A 22283-nucleotide genomic window follows, 5' to 3' on the forward strand; every position below is an offset into this window, starting at 1 on the left:
TCGACGGTAACATCAGTAACGTCATTAATATAAACAAAACTGCCAGACAGTCATAAAGACGATGATGTGAACTTAAAAAAAAGATTTTTAATGGTTATATTTTCAGAAAGTGATGGACACAAAATGAAAAACAGCGGGAGAGGAGAGATGGGAGCAAATGGGAGCAAATCTACATTCTTTTGGCAAAGTCATAAAAAATTAAATACGGGAAAAATAAGGAAAGAACTCTACTGGTTATAGTGCAAAAAATGTTATTACTGTAACTCTACTGGTTACAGTGTTAAAAAATTGTTATCACTGTAACTCTATTGGTTACAGTTTAAAAAATGTTATCACTGTAACTGTACTGGTTTCAGTGTTAAAAAATGTTATCGCTGTAACTCTACTGGTTACATTTTCTACAAAAAAAATGTTATCACTGTAACTCTACTGGTTACAGTGTTAAAAAAATGTTATCACTGTAACTCTATTGGTTACAGTGTTGAAAAAATGTTATCACTGTAACTCTACTGGTTACAGTGTTAAAAAATGTTATCACTGTAACTCTACTGGTTAGTGTTAAAAAATGTTATCACTGTAAGTCTACTGGTTACTGGTCACTGTTAAAAAAATGTTATCAATGGAGAAAGGAATTGGAAAGAAGCTGACTCACGGTTACAAGTGGGCAGCTCCTTCGGGTTCCAGGTTCCATCGTGCTGACAATAGTACGTGTTCCTCCCGACCAACTCGAACCCGGGCCGGCAGTGGTAGGTGACTCGGCAGGAAAAGGCGAAACAGGACCCTTCCTTGAACCCATTCGGGATTTCGCCTGGGTCACCGCAGATCTTGGCTGCAAAAAAAAAAAAAAAAAAAAAAAAAAAAACTTTATTACCATCATGACATCCAGGTCCATTTTTGTAAGTCCTATTTATAAATAAGTCCTTATTTTGTCCTCCAGCGGACCCCTTTTATTTGCCATTATTAGCTTTAGTAATTTCAAAAGGCCGTTATGGAATCTTTGGTTGACTTCAAAATTCCGCAGCATCTATCGTACTGAAGAATTTAATTAGGGCTTCACTCGGCTATTTCTAGCTATCATCCTCTTCTGATAATTATTTTCTAATAATAATTATTTTTTTTTTTCAGAAAATAGAGCGACTGTCCTAATTGAATTTACGCTTTCCGCTCTATCTTTCTTCCATTCATCGTTTGATGAGGGCAAAAATTAATGTTTTATGAGAACAAAGAAAAAAAAAATAGTTCGATGTAATGTTACTCTCATTATTATTTCTCGCAGCTCCTCCAATTAATTATCAAATCATTCTTCCAAGAAATATTTGTTAAGATAAAGCCATAAAAAGCATTTACATATGTATCCCTATATTAAAACAACGTCAGAGGCTATGCTCTAAACAAAGTTCAGCTTCTATTTAGCATACAATGCTCTTTTGGGTTAGAGTTTCAGTGTAGTGGGTGAAATGCAGAAAGGCGCAGCCTACACGGGTTAGTGCTACCTACTGGAAAACAAAGCGAGTTAATTACACATCTGTAAAGTTAACAGGTTTCATTTACACGTTGATGTAATCATTAGAATAAAGTATGAAACCATAGAGAAATAGAAAATTTTATAAGAGTAATATATCAAATGAAAAAGCCACACAAACACTGCAACTTTTGTTCATCTAAAGTTGTAAAATAAAACGTCACATAGGATGGTGATGTTAACATTATATACATATATATATATATATACACACACTAGTTGACCAACCCGGCGCTGTCCGGGAAACTTTGAATGATAATCGATAAACTCTCTCTCTCCAAGTCTCCTCTCTTTCCCTCTTATTCCTCCCTAACACTCTTTCCCTATTTCATCTCCCCTAACACACCCTCTGCTCTCTCTCTCTCCTCCCTCTCACTTCTCTCTCCTCTCACTCTTTCTCTCTCTCTCTCTCTCTCTCTCCAACTCTCCATTACTCTTTCCCTCTTTCTCCTCCCTAACACACCCCTCTACTCTCTCACTTCTCTCCTTCTCACTCTTCTCCCTGTCCTCCGTTACATCCCCTCTACTCTCACTTGCTTCCTCTTTACATTGTCCCAACAGTTTTGACATTTTATATTTCATCCCTTCTCACCCCTATCCCTATCGGGGCTGAACTTGGACTTAAAGGGGGTCGAGAGTGTCACTAATCACCTCAGCGACCTCGAAAACTATGAATTAGACACTAATATCTGTCGTTTTCCGTTAGTTTTTAAATGTCACTCCCCTTCCCACCCTCACCCCTTTTGGTGCCAGTGATGTCTTACCCTCACAGTATTCTTTTCCAGATAGTAAGTCATATGTATACTGAAATGAGGTATGATAAGTTCTTAGAGTTTATTTAGTTACTAAGTCTATGGGCAGAACCAGCCCCATTTCATGGAAGCCCTTCCCACCCCCACCCCCTTTGATGCCCCTTGGTGCTGGTGATGTCTTACCCCCACAGTATTCTTTTCTAGATAGTAAGTCATATGCATACCAAGTCTGGTTGAAATTCCTCGATGCGTTTCAGAGTTATGCCGGAACACACACACATGCACACACATAAATACATACATACATCCAGTTTTATACATACATATATATATATATATATATATATATATATATATTTATACATGAGAAAAAGAGAAACCTGTTGCTTACCATAGCTGGCAACCATCATTAATTTCACCCATCTCTCATTTTGTATGTAATGAAATTTACAGCCCTAAATTGCAAAAACAACGGTGACACATTTTCCGTTACGTATTAATAACACTATGATTTATGTGCCCATCATATGGTTCCCCCAAATCTGACAGCAATTAATTGATAGATATTCCTCAAAACCATCATCAAACAGCCACGCACAAATGAAGATTAAAATGAATAATAATAATAATAATAATAATAATAATAATAATAATAATAATAATAATTATAATAATAATCCGGATGGGCTGCGGGGTGGGTAGGGGATCGGGAGGGTAGGGGTGACATAACACATCAACCTCCTCCTGCAAACATGTTTGTCCGCCCTGGGCGGACAAACATGTTTGCAGGAATTAATCTTATACTGAGTTTTAACAGGACATGCTTAGAGAGGGTCTACTTCCTTCCTTCCAATAATAATAATAATAATAATAATAATAATAATAATAATAATAATAATAGTCTGTTGTTACGTTTAGTAGTTTAAAGAAGAGATTTCTTTTGCATTCCTAAAATTGCGGTTGAAATTATTGTCAACAAAACCTATGACGAAAATAACAATTTTGGGGGAATGTCAAGAAACATCTTCTTTAAGCTGCTAAACTTAACAACGGATAATAATAATAATAATAATAATAATAATAATAATAATAATAATAATAATAATAATAATAATAATAAAGCACTTACGTTCGCAGTGAATCTCTGGACCGAACCACTGCATGGTGTTGTTGTATAGGAGGCACTTGGCCCTGTCGAAACCGGTCGTGATGTACCCTTCGTAGCAGGAGTAAGCCAGCGTCTTGTTGACCTCGAACCGCGTCTGACCTGTCAGGCCATTGTGGCGGGCATTAGGGAACACAGGTGGGTCCGTACAGTACACTGTAAGAAGAAGAAGAAAAAATGACAGTGAATGAAGCACTAGCTCATGATTCTGGGAGCGGGGGAGGGTAAGAGTGAGAGGAAGAAAGTCTCTCTCTCTTCTCTCTCTTTCCTCTCTCTCTCTCTCTCTCAGATTGCCCTGTAGAAAACAATTTCCGCATCGTAATAACCTTGTCATCTTTACGATCCTGCCCCAAAATAAAGTGGCATCTTCATTATGAAAACTGTTCTTACGGAAGGATATTATCTCAGAGCCCTTTTAATACTAAGAAAGTGATATTGAAATAGATGGATAGACAGAGAGAGAGAGAGAGAGAGAGAGAGAGAGAGAGAGAGAGAGAGAGAGAGAGAGAGAGAGTATAGCTGGGGTTATTTATTATCGTGTTTGGGAAAAGACAGGACCATAAGATTTAAAGGATCCTAGAATGTCTGTGGAGATTAGATGGTGCTTTAGTGTAAAGGATAAGGGATCCTACAAATGATGCATCAGTCAGGAAAAAAAGCTACATTTAATACTAACCCTTAATTTAAGACATTATATAAAAAGTAACATATCAAAAGAATGTTGCAAAAATCTAGCGTCGAGAAAACTACTCAGACCAATTAAGCCGATAGCGTTCTCACACCTAAATGTCTAGAACGCCTAAAGAATTATTATTTTTTATTAAAGCAAAGATTACCTATCTTCCCACTTATCTCCCAGGATCAGCAGAATAAAACCATTACGCTAATCTATACCATTAGCTGATCCTGATTACGGCCTAAATTTCAACCATAAATGTGGATATTTCCCAAACATTACACATACAAACACATACACAAGTGAATAGATCTATAAAACAATCTATTTTATACCCTTTAAATTAATGCTACGTTGAAACGAGGGCAAAAGCACATCAGATTATCACAGAAAACAAAATATGCACAGATGTTAAAACCGTCGATCGTCAGACCTGAAATATTATTATATATATTAAATTCATTGCATGACAAAACCCCCAACTCATAACACACTGAGATTACAAATGGTGGTCGGTAATTGTGCCATCAAACACCACAATAAATTCAGCAGGAATGCCAATCGGCGGTAACAAAATTTTATTCCCAGAAAGAGTTATTGAGCTATTGTTGGGAAGCATTGTTTATTCTGGGAAATGACATTGAGTGTTCTTTTGTTAACGTGCAATTTTAGGTGCTATTCTTATCACTGCTATTGCTGGTTTGTTTTTATCATGACACATTTAAAAACTGGCTTTGTTAACCTATGACGATGTATTAAATTTTTCCAGGCTTTTGGTACAAATACACACTGACACATATATATACGTACGAGTATATGTGTATGTATATATATATATATATATATATATATATATATATATATATATATATATATATATATATTTACATATATATATATAATATTATGATATATATATATATATATATATATATTATGAATATATATATATATATATATATATATATATATATATATATATATATAATATAACTTTACATGCAGATACATTTACGTTAGAAATGATCTGAACAAATGTTACCAGATACATTTACAGTAGAAGGATCTGAACATGTTAAAACGTAGAGGGTTTCATTCATCATTCTTGAAAAACGATCGCTTTCATTCATCATTCTCTCTCTCTCTCTCTCTCTCTCTCTCTCTCTCTCTCTCTCTGCTTCGATGCTTGGCTGGAAAGAAAAGGGCGTGAAATACTGCACCTGAACCAAAGGCCTTAATCTGAACTTGCAGTGAGAATGAAATAAGGAGTCATGGAATCGGTGCAAATGATAGGACGACACTTTAATTCTGTCTTATTTCTAATCAACGCATTATTTCTTCATTGCAGAGTGAGCGTTTTTTATTTCTGGTTTGCCGTTCATTTTTGCTCAAAACGTGCAGGTATATTGCAAGCATATTTTGCGTTCTAGTACCCAGCATCTCTCTCACTGTATGTATATATATATATATATATATATATATATATATATATATATATATATATATATATATATATATATATATATATATATGTGTGTGTGTGTGTGTGTGTGTGTGTGTGTGAGTGTATAATTTCGGTATGAATACATGTACAAAACTAAACAGCACCAACTATGACAATAACGAGAGAGAGAGAGAGAGAGAGAGAGAGAGAGAGAGAGAGAGAGAGAGAGAGAGAGAGAGAGAATCAAAACAAAATGGGTTAAGTTTTTGCCTCTAGCGAGAATACTTCTTAAGTACCCGAAGCTGTTATGAGGAAATAATTAACATTTCCTGCCCACAGAAATTATAAAGCCTTATTTACCTTCTGGCCATACGAAAACTTAATCTTTCTTGTAACACATCTAAACCTTATCTTTGTAGAATGCATCTATAGCGGCCGCTGTCATAAAAATTATAAGTACTTCGACTGGAGTACAAGGATAAAAATTAGGTCTTATTCTGAAAAGAGGAAATTAGGTCTTATTCTGAAAAGAAGAAATTAGGTCTTATTCTGAAAATAAGAAGTTAGGTCTTCTTCTGAAAAGAGGAAAAAACTGATCTTATTCTAAAAAAACGAGGGGAAATTAGGCCTTATTCTGAAGAATAGGAAATTGTTTTATTCTGAAAAGAGAAAATTAGGTCTTACTCTGAAAAGAGGAAATTAGGTCTTATTCTGAAAATAAGAAGTTAGGTCTTCTTCTGAAAAGAGGAAATTACATCGTATTCTGAAAAGAGGAAAAAAATGGTTCTTATTAAAAAAAGTGGGGGAGGGGAATTAGGTCTTATTCTGAAAGGAGGAAACTGTTTTATTTTGAAAAGGGGAAATTATCTTATCCTGAAAAGAGGAAATTAGGACTTATTCTGAACAGAGAAAATTAGGTCTTATTGTGAAAAGCGGAAATTAGGCCATATTCTGACAAGAGGAATTAGGTCTTAATTTGAAAAGACGAAATTAGGACTTATTCTGCAAAGAGGAAATTAGGTCTTATAAAAGAGTTAGTAATAATTTTCACCAAATGCTATTGATCTTTATTCCATCACCTCTGCTGGCAAAGCAACATTAGATGATGCAGCATCTTAAGAATCTACCTCAAGTTTTTTCTCTAGTCAGAATCCTAATGATAAATAAAATACATTTCAGTCTATAAATGTGAGCCTAACTCAGGATTCATTTCTTTGAATCTGAAACCTCTTTGAAAATAATTAAACCTTTGCATACTTCTTATATGTTAAAATAAAAGTGTTTGAGAAGGATCTCATTGAAAATGTCTGCATTACTGTTGGTTAAGACGGAATAAACACTGAATAATAAAGACTATATTAAATACAGTAATACTATCCATGATGCCCTGTTATAATAACTAAATATCATGAACAAATACAAGGCAGGCAAGCAAAAACATTTTTGAACTAGGCCTCTACCATACCAGTCTCTAACAATGACCGATGAAAAGGGAAAGAATATATTGGTACCCATACGCCATGAAAAGTTAAAGAGAGTGTACAATATTCGCATTAAAATCTGTATTTCTCTTGCGTCGTACAAAATTTTTTTTTTATGATAATCCCTTGCGTCGGGGATGGACCGTTTTCAGGGGAAGCGGGGGGTGGGGGTGGAAAGGGGGCGTTTAATGCCATTTCCCCAATTCATCAACTCCTAATCATTAGCAGATGAGTACGGGAGGGAATAAAATGATTCCAATTCAAAGGAAAGGGGAAAATTATTTCGACTCTGACTACTCCCAGTGAGGAAGCGACATTCTCTCTTTTTCTAAAATTATACTGCAACTGAGGGAAAATGAAATTCTGTAATAATGCTTCTATCCATCCAGCTTCTACTGCCATTAATAATGTCAAGTGCTAAGTAATAATAATAATAATAATAATAATAATAATAATAATAATAATAATAATAATAATAATAATGTGAGAGAATAAAACAAACGGTCAATACTACATCATTTCCTCTAAAAACTTTACTTTTGATATATATAAAATATTTATATTATATATATATATATATATATATATATATATATATATATATATATATATATATATATATATATATATATATATATATATATATATATCTATAATATAACTGTCATGACGAACAACCACTGGATATTCCCTGTTGCTTCTCTCGTAAAACATTCACAAATTTCCAACCTTCCTTGACTTATTTATTTATATCCTGGTCTTTGGAACTGGCGCTGCAAGTTTCTCTGCACTTGCTTTAGATAACATGACTCGATGAACTTACTTTTAATTACTCTTTTACTCTTCTTTTATATTCAGTGCTTCCGTTTAATCTTTTCTATTTTTGCTTTCATTATAGGCGTGCATGAGTGTCATATATTTTCCTATTCTTAATTCTTTTTCCTTTTCATTAAATCAGATCTTTGTAGGCATTAGGTCGGCTGTCTTGTCAGCAACAACATTAAAAATGATATTATAACCTTTAAAATTAAAAATATCATTTGACAATAATTACTTATTTTAACTCCTGGGAAGGTTCGGTACTCAGTCTTCAACTACCATAACCTAAAGTCATCTTTACCAACTACAAACGGCAATCTCTCTTCATTTAAATTGCTGTGGTTAATAGCGACTTATGAATCCCTCAAAGCTACGTTGGCCATCCCACCACCTGAGTGTGAAGACGTTTTCCGTATTATAGAAATTAAGGCGCCATCTTCCACTGAAATTCAAGACCTATGTCCAGGACTAGACCTCTCTTACTCAAGGGACCACAATCGTTCAAACAGAGCCGATATCTAATAGGCTCCCATAGCAGAGGCCATTGCAATTTCTATTAAAAAAATTAACATGAAATTTCAAAAAGGTTATCTACTACACTCAAACAACGTAGCCACTGGTAGGGGGAGGAGGAAAGCAAGCCAACTCAGTGCCTGTCTAAAGCACAGATAAGAAAGGAGGGTTTCAGTCAAGAAGGGCATCTGTCCATAAAAAAAATCTTTATCTTCATCTGCATAAACTATTGAATGAGTGAAAAATTCTTTGCAAGTGCAAAAATTTAAGAATAACAATGAGAGCAAGAGAAAAACTATTTGGATAAACCAGGATGATACAGAAATAGATGTTACTCTGGATGGTGGAAGAATGGCCAGATTTGCACAGGTACTCAAGAGAATATATATTATGAATAATGGAAAGATGACAAAGGAAGAGAGTTACAGAATAGTTGAAGCAAAGAGTGAAACAGGGTACTGTATTTGCAAGAGACTAACAAGAGACTTTGAAAGTGTTGAAAGGGTGAGAAATGTGAAAATACGTAGTAGTGAAAGGTTGGGTGAAGGTGAAAGAACGCTTCAGTGTTTTGAGAATGTTTGGCAAGATAATGTGTAAAAAAAATAAGGAAGTGTATAATTCGGAGGTTTTAGGACTAACGAAATAGCACAGAGGATGTATTGATATGGAAAGATTAAGAGTGAATGGTATGTTGAGGGCTTTAACGTGCTGCTGATGAACTTTCAGTGTAGATATAATTAGCTTCTAATGTTGTAAAAGTTTTCTGCGCAAAAGATTCATCCACAATGCAGCAGTGACCATTGTTCTGTTTTTTTTATGTGGAACCACTGCCAGTTAGCCATCTAGGGAAATGCTTGATGCTTTATGTACTGTACATTATATATATATATATATATATATATATATATATATATATATATATATATATATATATATATATATATATATATATATATATACATGTATGTATGTATGTATATAATGTATATAAAGCATCAAGAGTTTCCCTAACTGGGAGTGGTTCCACTTTCCCTAAAAAAAAAAAAAGTCCTCATTAAATACAAACGACTTCCACATCCACCTAAACCTAAATGAGTGAATTCGCACCTACCTTAATTTGACATCACTTTCAACTTGTCTCCGCCTTTATTGCTGCTGCATATAAACATTCTACGTTATCACCCCGGCCCCTAAATATGGAAAGTCCCCTAAAGCTGTCTGGGAGTAACAGTTGCCTCCTAATAAAACTGATTTACCCCGCGCCAAGGTAAACTCTGCCCTATGGAAGCCCCGGGACAAACACCCATAATTTTCCCCCTAATAAGCTCTTCAACGGGCGGCCTTCTGACTTGTCCTTATCTCCCGTCTCTTTTCCTCGGGATTTATGTGCATCCTTTTGTTTTCTCTTTGTTTTGCACGCCTGTTCATTCGCTCTCTCAGTCTTTCTTTCTTTCACCTGTTCTTTCCCGTGTCTGTCTTTCTCTCTTTCACCGAGGGTAAGATTTTCCTGGCGTAGGAAAACCTTTTGATCCCTTTAGATGTTAGATTATTTCGTCCTTATATTTTCCTGGACTAACATTGGATACTAGTGGCTTTACGAAGACATTCTTGGAGAATATACAGAAAATAAACCTAAGCTTGCAGGGTGGCCATTTCCAGTCAAAATGAGCAATCTGTAATTTTCAAATACCCTATATATATATAAGTATATGTATATAATATTTGCATATATATCTATATATGTATATATATATATATATATATATATATATATATATATATATATATATATATATATATATATACGTATACATATATAAACTAATATATAACTTTTGTTATTTTTCAGTAGCTAAACCATATAAGAATACTAAAAATAAAAGCACACACACACACACACACACACACACACACATATATATATATATATATATATATATATATATATATATATATATATAGTTTTTTGTTATTTTTCCAGTAGCTAAACCATATATAATATTAAATAATTTCCAGTGCATATATATATATATATATATATATATATATATATATATATATATATATATATACATATACATAAACACACACAGTATGTATATGATATAATTTAAAAAAAATTTCAGTAGCTAAACAATATATAAGAATACTAAAAATAAAAAACAAATCATCACCAAACTGCAACTCACGTAACTTGCAAACGCTACTTTCTAGCGCTCCCTCATGCATATCTTCAGTGCCGTGATCCGGAATGATATGTTTCCGTAAGTGATGGCGAACGGTTATCACAGCTAACAGCGAGTCCTTTATCATGTGGAAATATGATAAAAGTTTTGAGGAGTCGAGATTTATTGCAAGTATGAATCATGACAGGCAACTTTATTACATCCGCGTTCAACTCGAAAGGCCCAACAGACTAATGGAAAAAGAGAGGAAATTTTCACCCATCATCTGTTATTGGATTGAATATTTTCCTGTTGAAACATTTTACGACAAGAAATTTTTCCATACCTAAGTATGGTTCGCGGTTTATAATATATATATGTATATATATATATATATATATATATATATAATATATATATATATATATATATATATATATATATATATATATATAAATTTCTGACTTACATCAGGATCGAACCCAGGTCTCTCAAATGAAAGCCCAGAGCGCTGCCAACCAGGCCACACAAGTCATAAAAGAAGTTGGAACCTGAGTACAACTGTACCCAAGGAATGTGATTCAGAAATTTATGTTCCACACGGAATTGTGTTGTTATTCCCATATATATATATATATATATATATATATATATATATATATATATATATATATATATATATATATGTATATATATATATATATATGTATATATATATATATATATACTCACAGACATACCATATTAGATGTTCAACTTGCAAATTTCAGCAGATTTCAGCTTTTCTTCTAAAAACATATTTCTTATAAGTCTTATGCAATGCAAATTTACGCACACAACATTTGGGTGGACGGTTATCCATAGTTCCAAGCCTAATACAACTCTAATTCCTTTTTCTGCGAATGGTTACAGCAATGAAGTAACATAATATCAATTATAAAGGAAATTTAAGACGTATTATTTAACAAGCGCTGACGATTGTAGTTTAGCATCATTGTTGTTATTTTTTTGATAATAACACAAGGAAGGATGGTAATGATCAGAGTATCAACAGTATTACAATCATTACTACTAATAACCACAGCAACACCAACATCAGCCATAAAAAAAGAAAAAAGAAAATTGAAGATAGCCACCCTCGTCATCAAAACATTAACAAACAGTGAATATTCCTCATAGAGATTACAAAAGACCCGTCCAAACGGACGCGGAGGCGTTCTTTGAAATGCGTCAATACGCCTTTAAGATTGAAATGAAAAGGAGGCCTTTGATTCCCCTTTCTGTGGTCGATAAAGAACGGATCTTGACAACAAAGGAGCCGAGGTCAGTTCCATCAGAGAATTGCCTGGTTCCAAAACTCGCCCATTCGCCTCTCGGCCCAGACATCTTTCGGCGATATGTCTTACTCTGTGAAGACAAGGATAAGAAGACAGGGGAAGAGGAGCGGAAGATAAAAGAATTTTTCTCTATACTGACAGACAGAAATAGCAGGCAGGACCATATATCTCAAGAACAGGACAGTAAAAATAGAGAATCGCACGCATATGTAAGTAAATACCGATCTTGTAACTGAAAGATAATTCTTGAAATGTCTTTAAAAATACAAAAAAGGGAAAAAGATTAAAAATGTGTGGCCAGTTGTGGCCTGTTAACTTTCAATATTTTTAGAACGGGAGGTTCTGAAGTCAGGGAGGGGGGAGGCTTAACCCGTTATTTTCTCGACAAAATACAATTGCACATCATGCAACACTGGGCACCATCATGATGCAGGTGCAAATTACAGTTCTTACGCAATCTTGCTGAAATTAGATCTTGAAATTATTGTTTAACATCACAGTTTTAGTCAGAAACATGGGACAAGGCCTTGCACACATTTGTATATGTGTATACATACACATACTTCTTCTTCTTCTTCGTTTAACGTGCTCTTATACATACAAAAACATCCACACACATATATGTACATGTATATATATATATATATATATATATATATATATATATATATATATATATATATATATATATATATATATATATATATATTATATACATATATAAACACACATTACATAAACTGGATTATATCAATAATAAGTACATTTCCAGTAACAGGTTCAGTGGTTTATTTGCAAACACACACACCCACCCACCCCCAAAAAAAAAACTCATAAGCAAGATCCCTGTAAACACAGTTTAATTAGCATGTGGTTCCACCATAGGTCGATTATTCCCAAAGTGTTCGAGCAATTTTTCTTAACTAAATGCCAAGGGTAAAGAAAGCAATTAGCTGCGATGGAACAGGCTGTTATGTCCGTAATGAATTCCTGGCAAGTCATCTGCGATCCATTAACTATTAATTACACCGACGTTTGAAAATACGGCGGTTTACATTACAAACGGTTTATCGTGAAAGAATCCCCTCGCGATAGATCACGGAGACTACCGTGAGTCGAAATTATAATACTTCTCTATATCAGTCTTGTCATAATCCAGCAAAATTATACTCAATCCTTTCCTAGGAACGTTAGTTATTGATGGACTGATGCAATGTAGTTTAAAATATCTCTCTCTCTCTCTCTCTCCCTGCATACACACACGCAGGTGTAAGTATGTGATAGTTACTGATGAACTGATGCAATGTAGCTTAAAATATCTCTCTCTCTATCTCTCCCTGTACACGCGCACACACACACACACACACGTGTGTGTATGTGTTAGTTATTGATGAACTAATGTAATGTAGTGTTAAATCTCTCTCTCTCTCTCTCTCTCTCTCTCTCTCTCTCTCTGCACACACGCACACACACACGTGTGTAAGCACATGTTAGTTATTGATGAACTAATGCAATGTAGTTTAAAATATCTCTCTCTCTCTCTCTCTCTCTCTCTCTCTGTACACACACGCACACACACACGTGTGTAAGTATGTGTGTGTGAGCGCGCGCACGAGTGGCGGTCAACCAATTAAAACGAATTGCTCCAGCAGAGGTAATGAACGGAACTACCTGGACACTGCCGCCGCAGGAATTCCCAATGACTTGGAATTCTAAGCCACTGTTTCTCAATGTAGGAGCATCTAGTGAAGGCTTATACACCCATTGGGGGTGGGGGAGGGGGGAGTGTCCCTAAATGGAGGATGAGCCTTCCCCTTTGAGGTCAGTGGTTGCCTGTAGCCTCATATGAAAAGGCCCCACCACCGACTCAGGTCAGTCTATTATCTGAGTATCTGAATAAGTGAGTTTGCTCCAATAGCGGTATAATTTAAACATTGCTGCCCTGACAAATGGGTACAGATATGATGTGTCTCATGGAAGAGGATCGTCCTGTAAAATATTGTGGTCCCTTGGTTGGAGGAAATGTCACCCGAATTATAGATAAGCCTATTCTGAAGCCAACGGCAATCCCACCCTGCGTGGTGGGAGCCACCAAACAAGCTGGGACATAGAGTTCGCAGCCTCATACTAAGCACTGATATTGCCTCAAACCAAAGCAGGAATGAAATGAAAGTATTGGAGTTTTGAGTGAATGTAGATGAAATGCAGAAAAGAAGAAATGCATTACAGCTGATTTGTTAGAGGGAAAGGTGAATGTTTTGATAAATAGTGAGATAATGCTGAAAAGGTGGCAAATGTGTCTAAGGAACTTGAAGGACAGAGTGATAGCCTCTGGGTTAGCTAAAAGTGCAGAGATAAGAGAGAGGACGCTTGTAGTGTCAGGAGGAACCTGGGGATGGGTGAAAGAATACAATAGAATGTTCGACTCATCAGCCAACGAGGCTCCCTTTTGGCTAAATGCTACTTCCACTAAGATGTAGGCCTACACCAACTGGGGTTCGGGCCAGCGTCACGCGGGGTAAAACTATCAAGTGCGGCAGGAGAAAAGTGGAGTTTGCTTGGATTATGAAATTTGGGCTTGAGAGCCAACCCTTGGACGGCAATCATTTCAGTGTTTTTCGTTAGGGAATACTGAGATGTATTCGATATACTTGCTATCTGATGACCTAGTATGAAAGGCTTGTTGAGCCAACTTTTCTTAATGGAAGTGAAATGTGGGCCTTGCATGTAAACTTAAGAAGGAAGGTCGAAACTACCGAGAAGAATAGTTTGCGTAGTAATTGTGATGACGTTCAATGTGCTGCGGATGAGTCTTCTCTGAAGGTGTAGAAAACGGCTAATATCCTTGAAGTTTTCCGCCCAAGAGTTTCATTCCCGATTCAACAGCTAAAGTACAAATGTCACAGTGATTATTGTGTGTGTGTGTGTGTTTATTTGTGCGTGTTTCAGTCACTCCATGCTAGAAAAAACGAATTCACGCCCAAAAAATTTTTTTCCCAATAACTCCGTTGCCCCAAAAGATAGACTACAGAAAAACAAATATTCACTGCCAGTTTTATCATTTAACCGCAAAATCAACATCGGACTACCTGAGCAGAAAAATTCCAGAACTACCCCACACACACACTACACCACTCACCTCTATAACGCAAGCGCTCTCGTGCTTTCAGGACATTAAAGCCTCTCTGATCCTACGCCTTTTCCATCTCATCCTGGAAATACTTCTCTGTGATTATACCATTTCAGACCAACATTTTCACTGAATTTTCCTCGTATATCTACGTTCCTCACTATTTAATACGCTCTTGGCTCTTATATACCAAGCAAATAAATCATCTGGTCCAAACCTGGTGGATGCAAGAGAAACAGGAAGAATGGAGAATGTAAGAGTTGGAGAAACTGAGAGGAAGAGGAGAATTTCCAAGGGTCTGTTCGAAGAGAGAGAGAGAGAGAGAGAGAGAGAGAGAGAGAGAGAGAGAGAGAGAGAGAGAGAGAGAGAGAGAGAGAGATTCTACAACTGAGAGGAAGAGGAGAATTTCCAAGGGTCTGTTCGAAGAGAGGAGAGATTCTTACAACTGAGAGAGAGAGAGAGAGAGAGAGAGAGAGAGAGAGAGAGAGAGAGAGAGAGAGAGAGAGAGATTCTACAACTGAGAGGAAGAGGAGAATTTCCAAGGGTCTGTTCGAAGAGAGAGAGAGAGAGAGAGAGAGAGAGAGAGAGAGAGAGAGAGAGAGAGAGAGAGAGAGAGATGAGAGAATTCTCCAACTGAGAGAGAAGAGGAGAATTTCAACAAGGTCTGTTCGAGAGAGAGAGAGAGAGAGAGAGAGAGAGAGAGAGATTCTACAACTGAGATGAAGAGGAGAATTTTCAAGGGTCTGTTCGAAGAGAGAGAGAGAGAGAGAGAGAGAGAGAGAGAGAGAGAGAGAGAGAGAGAGAGAGAGAGAGAGAGAGATTCTCCTACTGAGAGGAAGAGGAGAATTTTCAAGGGTCTGTTTGAAGAGAGAGAGAGAGAGAGAGAGAGAGAGAGAGAGAGAGAGAGAGAGAGAGAGAGAGAGAGATCTTCATCACAAGAGTGTCAGAAACTTCTACTAATGAGTTCTACAACTGAGATGAAGAGGAGAATTTCTCAAGGGTCTGTTGAAGAGAGAGAGAGAGAGAGAGAGAGAGAGAGAGAGAGAGAGAGAGAGAGAGAGAGAGAGAGAGATTCTCCAACTGAGAGGAAGAGGAGAATTTTCAAGGGTCTGTTCGAAGAGAGAGAGAGAGAGAGAGAGAGAGAGAGAGAGAGAGAGAGAGAGAGAGAGAGAGAGAGAGGACTCCTACTGAGAGGAAGAGGAGAATTTTCAACTGAAGAGAGAGAGAGAGAGAGAGAGAGAGAGAGAGAGAGAGAGAGAGAGATTCTCCAACTGAGAGGAAGAGAGAATTTTCAAGGGTCTGTTTGAAGAGAGAGAGAGAGAGAGAGAGAGAGAGAGAGAGAGAGAGAGAGAGAGAGAGAGAGAGAGAGAGCAGCAGCAGCAGCATTCCAGCCATATAATCTGAGGATTAGCGCCTTTTACGGCGATCGGAGGAATACTATTGCACTGCCTGGATGTGAAGACTCTTCCTTTATTCAGCCCATCTAGCTAGCCATTTCTAGGTTTCGCTCTCTCCCTTCCGACCAAATTCTGAAAAATACATTCTTTTTCTTTTACCGACCTGTTATCGTCCACTCTTTCTTCGTTTCTTTATCCATCAACTACACTTTGAAGAACGTAGAAGATTTGGAAAGTATTGTGAAACGAATAAAATGTTGATCAACAACCAAAAAGCCATTGAATTCAACGAAATCTGCATATATATATATATATATATATATATATATATATATATATATATATATATATATATATATATATATATATAAACATATGAAGGTTAAAATGACTATATTTAAAGCTAAGGGAGAATAAAAGAACGATATATTCAGAGAATAAAATCTCCTGCCTTTCGTAATATAAAAATTATAACAGTAAATGGAAGCTTTATGTATGCATGCAGGCAAATCTTACTTGTACAGATTTTTGCTTTCAATATACAACGTTCCTCTCTTTCATCGCTTGATTTAAATGAACACACAAACACACACACACACAAACAAACACACATATCTATCTATCTATCTATCTATCTATCTATCTATATATATATATATATATATATATATATATATATATATATATATATATATATATATATATATATATATATATATATATAAATTACATATAAATTATTTATATACAGCGACCTTGTTTAGGGTGCAATCGACCCAAGTGGTTGTCGGCTCCCGTTTGGGTAGCAACCTCATCCCTAAATATTTCTGCTGTGAGACTGGAGAGCAGTACCAGATCTGGCTCCAAAGAGGACACACATCCCCCCTCCCCCCCAAACTTCCCGAAAAAAAAAAAAAAAAAAAAAAAAAAGATAATTTCTCTGCACATCGCACGTTATTCAAAAGAAGACATTCAGGAAACGAGGTATAATTGCCACTCTTTATTCTCCCTAATAGCCTGGCGACTTCCATTGAAAACGAACGGAAATGGGAAATAAAACGGATTCATTAAATCTAATTGCATAATATTTCACCGAATATTTCTGTCGGGGATAATCGCTGCAAATTATCTAGAGATGAATAACTGAAGAAAAATTCGGCGGAGGAGGAGGAGGAGGAGGAGGAGGAGGAGGAGGAGGAGGAGGAGGAGGAGGAGGAGGAGGAAAAGGAAAAAAAAAAAAAGACGCTCGTATTTTTCCCAAAGTTAATTTGCCAGTTATAATTAAGATGATACGAGAGCGCGGAATGAGGGACGAGGGAAGTGGCCAAATGAAGACGAACTAAATTAAGCAATTAATTTTCATTGAGTTTTACTGCATTAAGAAACTTCGCCTCGCACGGGAAGTCTCATTTTCATTAGGTTCACTTGTGGGGTTTTCGGCAAGTCGCTCGGTTTAGTCGGGGTTGAATTGCCCACACGTTCTCGCTCCTTTTAAACTAAACGGAGGGATTTCGTTTCCTCTAAAATAAAATTGGACATTTTCTTAAACGTTTAATTCAGCTTAAGTCTTTGTCAGAAATGAACTAAAGCATTCAGGAACAATGGAAGAAGGTTATAAGTTTCTGGGCTTTACCAGTGAAAGGTGTTAAGAACTGACCGAGTCGGCTGACTCTCAAGTTTGTGATTTCCACTAACTTGATTTCCACTAAGTATCTGAGTGAATGTAATATTTGGTGTTACAATTTCGCAGAGGGATTAGAGACAGAAAATTATCCAAAGAAATTTCTAGAAGCATTTTATTTTTCACATTTAACTTTATAAGTATAAAATGATTAGAGGTCACTTGCAGAACACACCTTCCAGAATCCACACTGCTAATAAATACGTGACATACAAAATCAAGGACTTCAGCCATAACCGATGTATGAGCAGTAAGACTAGATGGAGAATGGTTTCACCCCTGGTCGGGTGGGGATATCTTGTAGAGGCCTTCACGTTTATGTAAGCAATGGTAGGAATAGGATAGAATATAGAATTTACGCCAAAGCCAAGAGCTGGGACCTATGAGGTCATTCAGCGATGAAACTGAAATTGACAGTAAAAAGGTCTGGGAGGTGTGTCAGAACGGAAACATCGCAGTTGTACTATGAAACAACTGTTAGGAGAGGGAGGGAAATAAGACAGAATAAAGAGAATATGAAAGGAGGTACAGTAAAAGGAATGAAGGCGGTTGCAGCTAGGGGCCAAATGGACGCTGCAAAGAGCCTTAAGTAATACCTACTGTGCACCCCATGAGGTGCACTGGAGGCACTAAACCCCCTACGCCCTTTACAGGAAAGAAAACCAGTATTAAGGAACAGTTAAATTCACAGCAAACAACTAAAAGGCAATAAACTAAGGCATCGGGATGTCACTAGAGAAACCTGATTTAAAATAATTAATTCGTTCCACTGGCAGCAAATTAACAAACTAATCAGTTCATGAAATACGAATGAAACAATTCTACCTTTCATGAATTGCAAATGAAAAAGTTCCTATTAAAAACCTAAGTAAATTTTTTTTTTTTTGCAAATGAAATAACTTTGATATCACTAAATAGAACATTTGTTTTCTCTCGTAATTAGGTTATTTTACATCCAATATATACACGAATTCGTTTTCATTCGATTAAACATTGCAACGTTGACAAACTTTATTATCGTAATAGCATTTCTGCAGGATACTGCTAAAGTTTCACATAATCAAGCAACTTCGCATCTCCAAAGCGAAATCCTCTGAAGCGACATTTGGGTCTGCTCGCTTGAACTGACTTTAACCATGCAAGTTCAGCGCCAAAATTAAACAATTAAGTTTTCACCAGAATTAAATTCCGAGGGATCCTGATTCCTATTGAATTATTACCTTGTTCCTTGGCGAATTATGCTTTAGGACTTCATTTTCAAGTTCTTGATTTCTGGGAGTTGAATTGCCTACTTGTTGAGGGACCAGGCCTGTTCAAAAATATTGCCAGGCCTGTTTAAGGCCATTTGCAGTCGTCTTCTATTCTTGGGAATTATCAAGAACACTTTTGAACCCTCAAAAGACGTTATATATTTTGAATCAGTGGTCGGGTTGATAATATTAGCAATAAAAGCACTGGTTGGCAATTATTAGTAATTAAAACAATGATTATTATTATTATAATCATGCATAATTTGGGCCTACTGTGAAATGAATGTATGAGCAGATAAAATCTAACCAAAACTTTTACTCACTAAGTCTTGGAGTTTTTCAAAGGTCACATGACCAACATCACCGCAGTAATATCACCATAAAAGAGGTGGAAATGTATTAATGTATGAGTCAGAACATAGCCAAAAGCCTTAACAAACATCAGTGACTACGTTCGTATATTTCTGACTCAGAAAAGTATGAGATTTCCTTGGATTTATGAATACTTATGTGCTGCAGATCTATACAAGAAAATGAATGACTGATTACAGCCGTGCAGCATTTTTATTTAGTAGTGACAGCAGCATTAAAAACAGTAATTCTAGTAATTTGTGAAGCAGAAGCAGGAAATTTACGGGGTCTAAAAGACTGCCGATTGGAAAAGAAAGACGAAATGAAAAGAAACATACAAGATAACAAAAGTCAAATTTCACAGCTTCATTTGGGGTGGGGGCATCATTATCGTTCTTCTTTCCTCCTGCACAAAATACGACCTATTTTTTTCTGTTCTGCCTTCCTTAAACATCAACAAACAACTCACTCTCCGTATCCCTCACTTTCGAAAACTGCTGAGTAGAGCAGTGTCTCCTTTCACCTATCAGACCATCTGTCGAAATGTCAGCGTCTATGCGTGTGTTTGGGTGCGGGTGTGTGTGGGTGTGTGTCTGTGAGTCTGTCAGGTCCGATGGGTGAGAAGAGAACACCTTTTCTCTCTCTCTCTGGGGCTTCCTTAAAGGTAAGAGACACTTCTCTCTTTTGGAGATCGAAGAACCATCGCAGTGTCCCATCAGGGGCCATTCTGGAGTAGAAGCATTCAATAAAGATTTAATTTTTGATAAGAAGGTTAATGAGGTGCCCCGTGGGGTGGTGGTGGAGGAGGAGGAGGAGGAGGTGTAGGACGAGAGCTGGAGGGTGGGTGGGGATGACAGAGGGGGAGGAGGAGGAGGGAGGGAGGAGGAAGAAGGAGGAGGAGGAGGTGGAGGGTGGGTGGGGAGGAGGAGGAAGAGGAGGAGGAGGACGAGAGCTGGAGGGTGGGTGGGGATGACAGGGGAGGAGGAGGAGGAGGAGGAGGAAGAGGAGGAGGACGAGAGCTGGAGGGTGGGTGGGGATGACAGGAGGAGGGAGGAGGAGGAGAGCTGGAGGGTGGGTGGGGATGACAGGAGGAGGAGGAGGAGGAGAGCTGGAGGGTGGGGGGGCGATGACAGGAGGAGGTGGAGTGAGGGGGAGGAGGAGGAGGAGGAGGAGAGGGTGGGGTGGGGATGACAGGGATGACAGGGGGAGGAGGAGGAGGAGGAGGAGGAGGAGGAGGAGGAAGAGGAGGAGGAGGAGGAGGAGGCGGAGGAGGAGGACGAGAGCTGGAGGGGGTGGGGGATGGGAGGGTGGGGATGACAGGAGGAGAGGAGGAGGGAGGAGGAGGAGGAGGAGGAGGAGGAGGAGAGGAGGAGGAAGACGAGAGCTGGAGGGTGGGGGGAGGAGGGAGGAGGAGAGGAGGAGGAGGAGAGAGCGGTGGGGGGCTGGACAGGAGGAGGAAGAGGAGGAGGAGGAGGAGGAGGGGTGAGGAGAGGGAGGAGGAGGAGCTGGAGGGTGGGGGGGATGACAGAGGAGGAGGAGGAGGAGGAGGAGGAGGAGGAGGAGGAGGAGGAGGAGGAGGAGGAGGAGGAGGAGGAGGAGGAGAGAGCTGGAGGGTGGGGGCGGAGAGGAGGAGGAGGAGGAGGAGGAGGAGGAGGAGGAGTGGGTGGGGATGCTGGAGGGTGGGGGGAGGAGATGACAGGAGGAGGAGGAGAGCTGGAGGGTGGGGGCAGTGGGGGATGAGGAGGAGGAGGAGGGAGGAGGAGGAGGAGGAGGAGGAGGAGTAGGACGAGAGCTGGAGGGTGGGTAGGGGTGATAGGGGGAGGAGGGATGAGGAGGACAGGAGGAGGAAGAACCGAGAGGCACAGAATGGAACGATTGGGAAGGGGAGCAAACACGGCGAAGAGCAAATGCGGGGGAAGTGAAAGATGTAAACAAGATGGAAAGGGAGAGATGGAGTGAGGATGGAAGAAAAGTACCCGATCAGATGTTGCAAAATTGAAAACGAGGGGAAACAGAAACGACGTAAGAGAAATGATGCAGAATAAAGGGTAGCCAGAAAGAGAGGGAGGGAGAATTCTATCAAAAGAGATGCAAATGATTTTCACATCAAAGATTCAGTGATGAAAGAGAGGAGTGCAACAATATGATAAGACTTGGAGTCAACAGGCGAAAAAAATGTTTAATAAGAAATAGAGAGAAAGCTAGAGATAATCCATGAGAAGAAAAAACCAACTGCTCCAAAAGGAATTGATTAGAAGAAGAAATAAATTGCAAAGATTCCAGATATGTGAACAGCAACCTCTGAAGTACGGAAAACAAAGGTTAAAACTTGAAGCGTTGTTTTTAAAGAAAAAAAAAAAAAAAGGGGGGGGGAGTGGTGACAAAATAACAACAACCTCTGAAGTACGGAAACCAAAGGTTAAACCTTGAAGCGTTTTTTTATTAAGAAGAAAAAAAAAAGGGAGAGTGGTGATCAAATAATAATGAAAATCAGCATCCAGTTCACATTCTGGTAATATTTAAACACAAACAAGAGGCCCCATTGGCCACATACCTCATCTGAGCCACCCTGCTCCACTCGCAAGTTTATGATTATGATT

General features: G+C 37.7%; 1 protein-coding gene across 8 annotated transcripts in view; it reads right to left on the reverse strand.

Annotated features, from left to right (window-relative positions):
* Positions 1-22283, reverse strand: part of LOC136828892 (sushi, von Willebrand factor type A, EGF and pentraxin domain-containing protein 1-like) — a 757486-nt gene that overhangs the window by 56150 nt on the left and 679053 nt on the right. For all 8 annotated transcript variants that reach the window (XM_067087200.1, XM_067087201.1, XM_067087203.1 and 5 more), the window contains exons 6-7: positions 3404-3595; positions 653-829 (exon numbers count right to left, since the gene is read on the reverse strand). In XM_067087200.1, the coding sequence (XP_066943301.1) occupies positions 653-829; positions 3404-3595 (369 nt within the window). The remainder of the gene's footprint in view (positions 1-652; positions 830-3403; positions 3596-22283) is intronic.

The sequence above is a fragment of the Macrobrachium rosenbergii genome, chromosome 43 (genome assembly GCF_040412425.1).
Source record: "Macrobrachium rosenbergii isolate ZJJX-2024 chromosome 43, ASM4041242v1, whole genome shotgun sequence".
Taxonomy (NCBI): domain Eukaryota; kingdom Metazoa; phylum Arthropoda; class Malacostraca; order Decapoda; family Palaemonidae; genus Macrobrachium; species Macrobrachium rosenbergii.